At 36.1% G+C, this 13,334-nt stretch overlaps 1 protein-coding gene across 2 annotated transcripts in view; it reads right to left on the reverse strand.

Moving 5' to 3' along the window:
- LOC149780102 (alpha-galactosidase MYORG-like) overlaps nucleotides 1-8,753 on the reverse strand; it is a 29,974-nt gene extending 21,221 nt beyond the window's left edge. Inside the window, exon 1 of one of the 2 annotated variants that reach the window (XM_089936863.1) lies at nucleotides 8,639-8,753. In XM_089936863.1, the coding sequence (XP_089792989.1) occupies nucleotides 8,639-8,696 (58 nt within the window). In that variant the 5' untranslated portion in view covers nucleotides 8,697-8,753. Of the gene's footprint in view, nucleotides 1-8,557 lie in introns of both variants that reach the window. The other variant, XM_089936864.1, reaches the window with a different exon arrangement.
- Between the last annotated feature and the right edge of the window lie 4,581 nt (nucleotides 8,754-13,334).

The following is a 13,334-nucleotide window of genomic DNA, read 5'->3' on the forward strand; positions in this document are numbered from 1 at the left end:
ACTGAATAGATTACAAATGTATTTCCAAAACAGAAATTATCCTACACATATAATTGATTCTGCGTTGAATAAAGCCCGTAATCTTAAGAGAAAGTACTTCTTTCAGTAGCACTAATAGAAAAGAGGTATTTCCTCTAGGTGATAACGCTAACTGCAAATCAACTGATGTGATTTATTTGATAACCTGTGTAAAATGTAGCAAGCAACATGTTGGACAAACACTTCAACAAGTTTCTAAGAGAATGAATAATCATCGCTTTTATATATATATAAAAATTTGAGATCCTGTTTTCCTCTGTTTTAACACACTTTAACACTAATAATAACTCTCAACCCGATTTTTCTTTCATACCAATAGATATTGTGCATGGTGACATGAACAGACTCATAAAAGAAACTTATTGGATTCACAAGTTAGATACTTTGAATCCTAATGGCCTTAATGCCAATGCACTATATATAACATTGTATAATTCTTATTTTTATTTTTTTATTTTTTAAAAATTGGTATAATGTATATCCTTTATTACATTAATATTATATGTATGACTGTTTGTCTCTATTTTATTCTATTATTATACAGATTCAGGTTTCATTAGAGACTTGTGTATCTTTTAGATCCTGTCATATATATATATATATATATATATATATATATATATATATATATATATATATATATATATATATATATATATATAATTGTTATGACGATGCATATCATTTATGACGTTACATAACAACATAATTGTTTCTAAAAAAATTAAAAGACATCATCAGTTTCTTTCAAAACATTTTGTGCTTGAAGAAGCAAAAAAGTGAAACTAGTTGCTCAGAATTTTTGGCATTTGTGTTGTTTATTATCCCAATTATATATATATATATATATATATATATATATATATATATATATATATATATATATATATATATATATATATATAACCATTATGAATATGAACTGAATCTGATTATACTCATTAAATTGTTTCATTTATAAGTGTGACAGACACAGCTCAATATTGCAAAGTAAGTGTGACAGACACAGCTTAATACTGCAAAGAAAGTGTGATAGTCACAGCTCAATATTGCAAAGTAAGTGTGACAGTCACAGCTCAATATTGCAAAACTTATGAGCAAGAAAACTGTTTACAATCTTTATCTTCAATTCTTAACAAAGTTCAAATTGCATAACTTGCAGGGTTTTTCAATCCAGAGTTCCTCTATTTTTTTTATCCTCGATGTCTTTGGTATCCATGTACCAGTGTTTTGTCTTTATGATTTTTGCCTAAAGGAGAACCTCTTGGCATGTTGGTATGGGGCGGTTTAACAATCTTGGAAGGTGAGGGTAGAGGTGAAACTACTCATTGATAATTTTCGTTTCAATACACAGAATGACGTTAAAGGTGTAAAACTGATTTATTATATTTACCTCATAAAAGTTACTTTCAATCTTAAACACCTGGTTTTTGTTTCTTTTTTTTGTATGTGTATCAATATGTATTGTAGTTGCATATAAAAACAAGTACCTAAACATGACTTTGGTGCATTGCTTCAATTGACCGGGGGGGGGGGGGGGGGGGGGGAAGAGAGGCAGAATACATTTTTGATATAAGAGAAACAATAAAATTATGATGCTGTTACAACGAGTGATTCAAATATTTCAGCAAATATTTTAACTGTTTATCCCTTTTATCAAGACAACTGCAGCAATTAATCATGATGTCTTTGACAGCAAAACACAATTCAGACCTGTACAAACAGCAAACACATGTTCAATAAATATAATAAATAGATTTCAGGCATTTGCAGCCTTGCCAATAGCCACCAGAAAATGCCTTTGAAAAACTGTATAATTTAGGGAAGCTTCTCATTGTTCTGATGAAAAATACCAGTTAAGCTTGATTTTAGAGTCAGATACAAATAGAAGTGCTTCAAAAATCAGTTATATGAAAAAGAAGACTGAGTTAGTGAGTGAGTTGAGTTTTTTTAACTTTCACATGCTTTCTTCTGTTTGAGAGGTAATCTGCCATGGTGTTTGTAGTCCAACAAATCAACCTCCAAACATATCTTGCTACTGATCTGCAGTCTGATACCACACAAAACACTGAAATTATTGCAGGCAGATCTGTATGTAAAACATTAGTGATTATTTTTAGACACTCACTTCTTGTGGTTTATGACTTATGATGAGGTGAAAGGGGCTTCTGACAATTAGTACTGCTAATTTCTAAATTATATTTGATGTCTGACAACTTGTAATAAACATAGAAGAAATTTGAACATCCTACCTCCCAACTTTCCATTTCAAATTGCCTGCCTATATAGACAGTATTTGATGCAATTTGGGTTATAATGTAAAACTGATCCATCCTGTTTTTAATATGATGTGTTGCTGATCTGTAATAATGGTCACATGGGGGAGTGTTGCACTTAGGAGTCCCATAACTGGGATTATGCCCCCATCATCCAGATCTGGGGGGCACACAACATTTTAATGGGACAAAGATAAATAGTACATTTTACTTAATATACTAGTTGTGTTAAAAAATGAAATAATCTTATTTCGTTTTATAGTTCTGTGAACAAAGCATTGTCATCTATACTATACTAAAATCGTTTTCTTGGACACTTACATTTTAGAACAAATATTTTTATAAATGCCAAAGTACCTCTTGAAAATTTTAACAATATAATAGTTCCAAATTTTTAAGAAATTATTTTTCTGTTCAAAATAATAATTCACTGATTTAATGACAAATTGTGTAGTTGCAAAAATTAGGTCTCTCCTGTAAGCATTGCAACCTCAAATTAAATTAAGTTTTCATCACTTTAAGTTCACTATTAACCATGGAAACATGTTACTCAATGACTATACTGCAAGTCAGCTGACTATTTACAAAACCTTCAGCATTTTAATTAGCAATTATGTTGTTCAAAGTGGCCATTGCTAGCAATTACACAGATATTGATGTATTGTACTAAAGAAAAAATATATTATGACACTATGTTCTTAAACTAAGTAACAGAAAAGGAGAAAATCCTACAAGTTCTGTAAAATTCAAACAAATAATTTATTTTCCAGGAATACAATGTGAAAAATTTAAAATGCCCCAGCTACTAAGTGCAGAGTATCAATTAAAAGGTGTTCTCCATGGTATAGCAGTGTTAGGGACCAGCTTCACACTGCTAAAAGAGACCGCCGTAAAGCTGAGAGGCTCTGGCTTTCCACCAGACTCACTATTCATAAGCAAATCTATGAAGTCACTAAGAAGAATGTCACAAATATAGTCCATGCAGCGAAATCAGCCCATTACACTACTAAGATCATGAAAAGTTCCAGCTGCAAAGAGCTCTTCGAGATTACTAACAAGCTAATGTCAAGGAACAAATCAACACCACTTCCAACTACTTTCTCTCCAGTCGACCTTCCAGACATGTTTGCAAATTTTTTCTGTGACAAAGTACAAACCATTAGAGATAAGCTTGACACCACAATTTCAATTGACTCGTTGTCACCATACAGTTGGGATACAGAATTTGAGTGGCAACCATTAGCAGCAGGGATCGTCCTGGGCTTCGCCAATGTCGCAAATTGCGATTTTTTTTCCTTATTGGCGACAAAAATATCCCATCTGGCGATTTTTTTGGCGACATACTTTTTGGTTATTTAATTTGTACATACAATCATGGATTTGGACTGGATAAATTAAAAGGCAGAACGAAAGGAAGCCACAAACTTGACTAAACAATGCATTGGAATCAATCTGTTACACAAACAATCCTTTGTTCTTATTGACAACCCCATCTTTACAGTGCATTGTTACATCATAATCTGCTTATGCAGACATCTGGGCTGAGGACTGTATCCTGCGATACAGTCAATCATGCTACCACACTATACCTACAACTGACCGACTTCTGAAGACGCGAATAGAACAGATACAATTAATTGTATGGCTAATCCTTCTGTTTTTTTTATACATATACCAATACAATAGTTTTGCTGAACCTTCATAGAAAACTGATATCCTTTGAAGTACCGACTACTGTGTATAAATACAAAGCAAATGGAAAAAATCTCAATCACAATTACATCTGTCGCCAGTGCAGCATTTTACTCATTGATCTTTTCCTTTTGCCATCAGTCCCATGTTACGGCTGCAGAGCCTTAAACTCCGCAACAAGAAATAGCAAAAAAAAGAAAAAAACAGTTTTGCATAATTAATAATAATTATTTATTTCTCAAAATACAGGAATGAAAGAATCCCTAAATTGGGTGTGAATTTATGCTTAGATATACGGTCCAGTATTGCCAGGTGTTGACTCGTGTACGTTTCATTCGTGGGAATGGAGATCCTATTTTTCTTGTCGAGAAAATTTATACAGCATTCAGTGATCATTCTTGGGAGTTAGGAAGCAACTCGCTACAAGCTTTGTGAAGCTAGCCATGGGGGTGGGGGGCTGCTGAGAGACTACTAGTGTCACCTGTCAGCACTGTAGACTGTGAACGTGAATTCCGTATGATGAACCTCATAAAAACTGACATCAGAAATAAGCTCTGCATCTCATCTCTCGAGAAGTTAATGAGAATCAGCATGTACAGATGTGAAAAATTAGACTTTGAAACTGCATTCAACAAGTGGGCAGCCCTAAAATTGCGACGGACCTTCATGTAACACTTTGTAACATTTTGTTAATGCTTCTTGTAATTAAAGTATTAACTAATCCATCTTTTGCAATTTTCATTGCCTGTTACATTAATAGACTAAATTAACACTTGGAAAAATGTACACTACTTGTTTTGGCGACACTTTTTGAAAATTGGCGACAAAATATTGAGGTTGGCGATTTTTTTGCGACAGCTTTTTAAACGCCAGGACCATCCCTGAGCAGCATTTGATCCGGTCTCTATGGATTTCGTACATACATTTGTGATGAAGAGTGCACCAAAGTCATGTGAACTTGATCCAATTCCAACCTCACTGCTGCTTGAGTGCTTAGATCCAGTATTGCCTTCACTAACTGATGTTATTAATACCTCTCTCTCATCTGGGGAATTCCCATCATTTTTCAAAACTGCCATTGTAAAGCCTCTGCTGAAGAAACCAACACTAGACCATAACGATTTAAAGATCTACCGCCCAGTTTCTAATCTCCCATTCATTTCAAAAATCTTAGAAAAGGTTCTATCCCAGCTCGTATCTCATCTAAATTCAAACAGTCTTTTTAGCAATGTACAATCTGCATATCGTCCTTGTCACAGTACTGAAACTACTCTTCTAAAAGTAGTTACTGACATTCTCTCTGGGTTGGATAGCAGAAAGATTACAGTCCTCAAACTCCTTGATTTGTCTGCAGCATCTGACACAATAAACCATGATATATTACTTCACCGTCTCCAGCATGTATTTGGCATTCATGATATAGCCTTACTGTCGTTCAAGTCCTACTTGGTCAACAGGACACAAATTGTATCTGCAAATGAAATACACTCCAACCCAGTTGATCTATGTTGTGGTGTTCCACAGGGGTCTGTTCTTGGACCTGTTTTCTTCATTCTGTACAATCAGTCGCTCTCAAGTGTCATAGATCATCATCCAGTGTCTCATCAACTGTACGCTGATGACACGCAAATATACAAATCTAGCCACCCAACTGAAGTTGATGCTACCATCCAAGGTGTAGAGAGGTGCATTTCTGATGTGAAATCATGGATGACATGTAACAAGCTGCAGATGAATGATGATAAAACTGAGGCCATTCTGATCACAACACAAAGACTTTCTCATTCACATCCTTTACCTAAAACAATAAATATCAGCAATGCCAACATTAAATTCACACAATCAGTATGAAACCTAGGTGTTACTCTGGACAGTACTCTCACATTGCACCAACATGTCATGAACATATGCAAGGCTGCATATCTTGAGCTGAGACGCATCAGCTCAATTCGCAAATATCTTTCAGTTGATGCCACTAAAACACTTGTGTGTTCATTAGTCTTTCAAGACTGGACTATTGTAACTCAATTCTGTCTGGTTCATCTCAATATCTACTCCAGAAACTTCAAAACACAGCTGCTCGGATCATAGAGTACCATGTTCAGAGCACACCTGCCCGCTGCTCTGTACCCTACACTGGCTATCCATTCGATCCAGAATCAAACACAGAATTTGTTCTCTGTGCTACATTTCACTGTCGGACTCTAGTCCAACATACCTATCTTACCTCACCCATGTGTACACACCAGCAAGATACTTATGCACCTCTTCTGACAATCGTATACTCGTTATTCCAAGTATGAAAACAAAGTCATATGGACAGCGTTCTTTTGCATACCAGGGCCCAGCAATGTGGAATGAATTGCCCACTGATCTTAGACACAAAGACACAGTGATCACATTCCAGAGGGCTCCCAAAACTCACTTATTTCAACAGCAAGAACAAACTTAAAGACCTAATAATGTTTCCTACCTGAAATATTCTCAGCATGTTTTTAATTTTTTTAATGTTTTTCTAATTTCATGTTGTTTGTTTTTGTAATAATATTATTATATTTCTTATCTTATAGGTGTTGTCTAATGTTGTAAAGCACTTAGAGCTTCTAAAGATTAGATGCTATACAAAGTCCTCATTATTATTATTATTATAATTTCAGGTTACCATTTGTCAATTCAAAAATTAATTTTCAAGTAGCAACTCTTTCATCAGGTATAATTTTGCAGTAGGGTAGACTTTAAATAAATGTGTCATCAAATATGTCTATTCAACCTTGTTAAGGCTGATCTCACAAGATAATTACAGAAACTAGGTATTTTGTTAACATGAATGTGATATCAGTAGTGCTAAATAGTGCTCATTTGGCATTTTAATTTGTATGTAAATAACTGTCAAAAAACATTTACATAGGGTTAAAAAAAATTGTTTTTTTCCAGTCATACAATGTATGATATCTGCCCAAGTAAAAAATAGATAAGCAAATACAAAGCAATAGTAATCATAAGCATCCCCCTGTAATCGTAATCATGGTTTCCAAAAATGTGTAATCATAACCATAACAACCTGTAATTGTGCACCTGTAATCTACGCCATGCATGTTGCTGACTTGACTTTAACCGAGTAATGTCATCACATTCATTATATTAAAGTTTTAGTCAGACAGGTCATGGAGGCACTCAGAACTATTTCAGTAATGGTTTTTTTTTTATAAAACTGATTAAACATACCTTTAAACGGTGATCATTCACTTTATTTGGATCCTGATATGTTCATATTCTTATAGAAAGTAATTATCTAAATGCTCTGAAAAACATGTTGTTGTTGTAGGGTTTAATGCCATTTTTAAGCACAAGATAGGCTATACATGGCGGCCAGTATAACTGGTGGAGGAAGAACCTTGGAAAACCCAGGAAGAACCACCGACCCATAAGAGGCTAAAAGGTAAGCTTTCTCATGTACCCACAGTAGCTGAGCCTGAGAATCAAACCCACGCAGACAGAGGTGATATGTCAGTGATCCGGAATAATGAGCATTTTAGACAACCAAAAAACATGTAAAGCAAAACTCAATGTACATGGACATTTAGGGATGGGGTCAACTAAAGGTGTGATCCTGTACAACTGGACAGAATGTTGTGCACTATGATGCAACAATAAAAGCTGCACTTGGTGAAAAAAATTTAGTACTACTCTATACTGTGATGAGTACTACCCTATACTGTGACGAGTAGACCAGACATGCTCTTGTATCTATCCTGTTTAATATCTGCTTACCATTGTAAAACTCCAAAGTGATCAATAATTTTTGTCTGAAGTTTCTTGATGACAGATAAGGTGCAGAACAGTCAATAATTAGGGAGGATTTGACTTTGGTTAAACTATATTAGCATTAAAATTTTAAGCAACAATTAATATTTAATTTATGATGAGTAAATGTGCTTACATGACATCGACAACCACTATAGAAATAGGTAAACTGTTGATGTTTTTTATTAGTTTAGCTTGATAAGCATTATTATTTAAACAAATATAAATATAGCTGCGGTCTGTACACCGAAAACATGTACATACTTGTGTATTTTGATATGTATTATGGTTTCCGAGTAATTCGACGCGTCGCGTCACCCACGAAAAATTACCCATTGTGCGTATCTTTAAAATATCATTATGTGAGGTGTCTTAAAGATACGCATAGTAATAAGCAACATTCGCGTCCTTTTCGCGAGGTATTAGCACAATGGCGCCAAATGGAACACGGCGAGAACTAGTTCACTCCCAGTGTACAGTTTAGTATAGCACGGGGTTCGATACAAAGAAAATTAGCAGTATCCGTCAATGAATCAATGCCTGTGGGCTCAAACCTGTAATATATATTGTTACACGTTGGGCCCCATAGCCATTGATTCATTGACGGATACTCCTAATTTTCTTTGTGAGAAACCCCTGTGCAGTACAGTACAGCTACAAAGTACTGTATTTTTTTTTAGGTCAGCTGAAGTTTTGGTCAACCACCTATTTTCTCTCCAAACTTGATTGCGAACATTTATGCCAACCTTTCAGCAGCTGTCTCGAAAATCATAAATTGAAAATCACGGATTATAATATTCATATGTCGCAGCTTCTGAAAAGTTTACAGTTAAAAGTGTGAAGATTTCCAAAGTGCCAACGAAACATAACGCTGCAGGCTGACATATTTAGACTGGTTTCCTCCCATCGGATCAGCGTTGGAAGATGTTCCAATTATGGTTTTCTCGCCTCAGTTGGAATTACCTCGACCTTTTCCATCAAGTCGAGAAAGAAACATCTGAAGTGGCCAAATGAGAACTATATTCTGACTACATTTTTTTTCTCACATGGAACCTCTCTGCCGACAAGTAAGCTATCCGCTATCTGGTGATTTACTTTCCAATTCTGGGTCTGTGTAAAGACCAACAAGTAGATCTCTTTTTTTTTTTTCTGACAACACTTGCAGCGGTACCAGTACGGTGCACTCTGCCGGAGGCGAATCACCAACCACAGCAAATTGATGTGTATTTCTACAATCCCTTCCGAGGTTATTTCACAATCTGACGGAAATGACCGAGCGATGTTTCGCACTTTCCTTTCCGCTCAAAGTAAGATCATCTCGTTCCGGTTAATACGTATCAGTAGTAATGGGGGTTGGGTGGGGTTAATTTGTTGTTGTTGTTGTTGTTGTAGGTTTTAATGCCATTTTTCAGCACAGGACAGGCTACATATGGCGGCCAGTATTAATGGGGAGGAAGAACCCGGGAAATCCCCTGAAAGAACCACCGACCATCGAGAAGCTACTGGCAAGCTTTCTCACATACACATATTGGCCGAATCCGAGACTCGAACCCACGCACACAGAGGTGAGATGGCAGTGATCCGTAACGGAAAGCACTTTAGACCACTCGGCCACTCGGGGCCCCGGGGTGGGGTTGAGATGGGTAATGTGGCCTCATATGGTATCATGGTACCAATTGTTTTTGGATAGACTTTGATGTTAAGTCACACACCAGGACCTGATCGGTGGATTGGGGATTGCCGCGGTTTCCGGGCCCACAGGCTAGAAAAACAAAACAAACATACATAGACACACACATAAATGTACAGTCACTGGTCACTTGAAATTTGACCATCCTTTTATTCTTGCGCACGTTTATTTAGCAATGTGTCTTTTGAGTAAATAAACGCAGAGACTATTGTTATGGTTCCCTTTCGAGGAAAGTCAAGGCTCTTTTAAAATTATGCCCCTCCCAATTTTTTTTTTACAAAAATTGACCTGATCCGGCCCTGCACTCTGTCAATGAAAGCAATATTAGATTTTCAGTTTGCCAGTGATAGAGCATGGTACTCCATTGATCTTACGAGAGATAACTCAGCTGGAACTGACAGGGGTAAGAGCTATCCAGGCACAGTGGATGCTTTTTCAGTGATGTCTATCATATTTGTTAAAATATCACAAAACAAAAACCATGATCTCGATATAAATTAAGATATTCTCACATGTCTGCAAGTGAATAATTTTTTAATAATCTGACAGAAACTACAACTCTTACATAATGCTAATCACAGTTAGTTTTGTTTATATCTGAATATAATGTTCCACCACATTAAGCTCCACTTGTCTCTGTGTAAATAAAATTAAATTAGTCCGCTGTTGGGAAGTGTGACCATATGGTCTCAATGGAAAGTTAACTTTAGCCGATAGGTTTAACATGATGGGACTAAATAGCCTCAAGGGTAAAAATGACCTCTAACGGGAAATTGAATGTTAAAGCTACACCTACTAACCAATACTACTAATACTGACTAACCAACACGTGGTTACCAAATGACCAATACCTACAATCACTATCCAGCACCCCGTTTGGACTGACAATTTTTGTACCACAAATGCCATCGTCTACTAATCACCACAGTCTTCCTGTCTGTTATACTTCTTTCTTTGTTTCTTACCTTAAAGGTGTACTGCTTTGTTTTCATTAATAATTTTAATTTAATTTTAATAAACACTCACAGCACCACCTAGTGTCCAACGAAATTTGGGCATCTCGTTTCCATTTCTCTACTTTGTCCTTCTTCCCTAGACCTCGGTGTTGATATCCATTACATACCGATGAAAACCCATGCCTAATAAAGTAGATGAAAATCTGCATGGCGCTATTAGCTGCGCCGTCTTTCTCTATCTGCCGCTATCTCTTTATCTATTAAATCAAGAAAAATGACATACAGTACAATTCGATTTTCTCTGAAATATTTATTGTTAAAATTCAAAGCTCTATAAAATTTAGTTCAAACCGCCTGGATGCTTGACTTTTAAAAAAAATAGCCACGCCCACTCATTAGCCTAACACATACTAGAAAAACATAGTGTTTCATATAAAATTAGAGACACTTGCCCCATGTGAGTTTGTGGTAATTTTGTAATATATAACGGAAAATATCAAGGAAAACGGTTTTAAAATGTTGAAGTTATGACGTGAACAACGTGTGTATGATATATAGTTATATAGTTGTAGACAGACAGGTGATAGACAATATGCTTAAATGTCCAAAAAGCTTTCAGTTCGTGTAAAGTAATAGTCGGAACATTAAACCCAAATGGAAATTTAACATGAGAACGGCATGATAGGGCCATGGTAACAATGTTAAAAGTGGTCGCCTTTAAAGTGTGTGTGTGTGTGTGTGTGTGTGTGTTTATGAGGGAGTTATATGGTTAGATTGTTGGAAATGGTTGACCGCAATATTTCTAGAGCCGTTGGCACCCTATCTCGAAACAAGAATTCAACATGGGATGGTGCTGTACGCCCAAACAAGAATTTAACATGAGAATGGCACCGTTGACCTGTATGGGAATTTAATATGGGAATGGCACTCCGGACCAAAATGATACAGTGTGTAGTGATAAATGCATTGTAATATGCTATTCAAGACACAACATATACTATCAAACATATAATTTTAATTACTATCAAATACCCACCTTTTATTGCTATTTAACATACCACTTTTTATTACTGTAAACGCTTTTGATTGCTATTCTACATCTACATTTTAATATAGTATCCAACACATACTTTTGGTTACCATACAACACCGCTTTTTATATACTATCCAACACTTACTTCTTGATTAACTTCTTGATTACTATCCAATACGCTGACTGTAGTGACTAAAATCTCAACACCGTCTATCCAACAAAAAGCGTATGAGTGTTTATTCACACTCTATACTTGCATAGATTCAGACATAGTAACACATACAAGTACAAGCAAGTGTAAGAGTGTTTATTGACAAATAATACCGACACAAACATACCATGGCACACAAAAGTGGTAGGGGCATTTAGGATTCCGTTAGGATGTAAAAACAGAAACAGATATGCAAACATAGCAACACGTATATTTTGTTTTCTAAAAGAATGGCTTACCTTGGATTTTGTCTTGAATAGCAAAACCGATTACTTCACTTGAATTCAAGGCGCGTGCGGCCATTAGGCCATACGCGACCGGCTATTGTACCCACTGCGTACTACTTAATTTCTCGTCGAATATGTACTTTAATGTATGAACCACATATTTTTTAATTTAGATTTCCCGAAGCGGCAAAGGAGGATAAGGTATGCGAATGTCACTGGACGACACCTGTTGATCCAGGGTTGAGACTTTTTTTCCCTCCAAAGATGATTGTTGTCGACTTGCACCTGGATGTTACATTTTTTGAATATGCGAACTCTGCACTTTGAGGCAAAACTGGATAACGTCCCACCTTATATGCTTTAAGTGCGGTCGTGAATGAAAATATTCATCCAATTCGTTATGCAACGGAAAGAAAATATGCATAGGTGCAGTACAGAGTACAAGTCAGAAAAAATCACACGGACTCAAAGAAATTCTTCTTCTAGGTTTAACATTATACAAGGCGTAGGTAGTTTTCATGCATAAACACTATACCCACAAAGGTACTATAATACTAAGGTAGACGCGGTTTCGAATTTTAGTATCTCTGCAAAAGACAAAGACATACAAACAAACGAAAATTCGTACTGACTTCAGTGTATCTCTTTTAAAGGTTTTTGAGTAGTCCTGAAAAAGTCAGTTAATTGTCGTCCTGGACGGTTGAGAAGTTGACAACGTTATCCAGGACGGATATGTCTTGCCATGAGCGAATGGTCTTCTCTTTCTGAATGAGATAATGACCTTGTCTGTGTCCATCTTGCACTATTCCACCTCTACTCCTTGCAACTGCTGATGATTCTCTTCCCATTCTTCTCCTCTTTTCCTGCAATTTTCTCTTCAGAAATATCTTCCACTTTTGATTGTGCCATCTTGAGGAAAATGGCATCCGCTTGTTCATTTGACTTTCGACAAGATGGTGTCTTACCATGTGCATATGCACCAGAGCTTCTCTTTCTTTAGCACTCAGACGACACGGATGTTGATGAGTCAAAGATGAATGTCAATATTGAGGGACTGATATTAAATTCCGAACGTGTGTGGCATGTATGCCACATACATTGGGTTAAGATACATACAGTGCACTACTTAAATGCGCGTCAAATCGGTGGGACATTGAGGAAGTTCCTGCTTCTTTTATTTGTGGCAAAAAAGTCGTCCAAAGCTACTTACTGGAAATGTTTTACCAGTTTTTATTCCATTTATAACTTTGGTATGAACATGATTTGCTAGGTTTGGTGCGATAATATTTATATAAACTTGCTTCTGCATATTGTGACGTTTGCTTCATTTGTGCTTGTTGTCCCATTCCCTCTGCCGTTTTGTATTGATACTGTCTTGCCTTATCATACTGTAGATCTTCTGGACG

This window comes from Sinohyriopsis cumingii, chromosome 16 (genome assembly GCF_028554795.1).
Source record: "Sinohyriopsis cumingii isolate HCF-2022 chromosome 16, ASM2855479v2, whole genome shotgun sequence".
NCBI lineage: Eukaryota > Metazoa > Mollusca > Bivalvia > Unionida > Unionidae > Sinohyriopsis > Sinohyriopsis cumingii.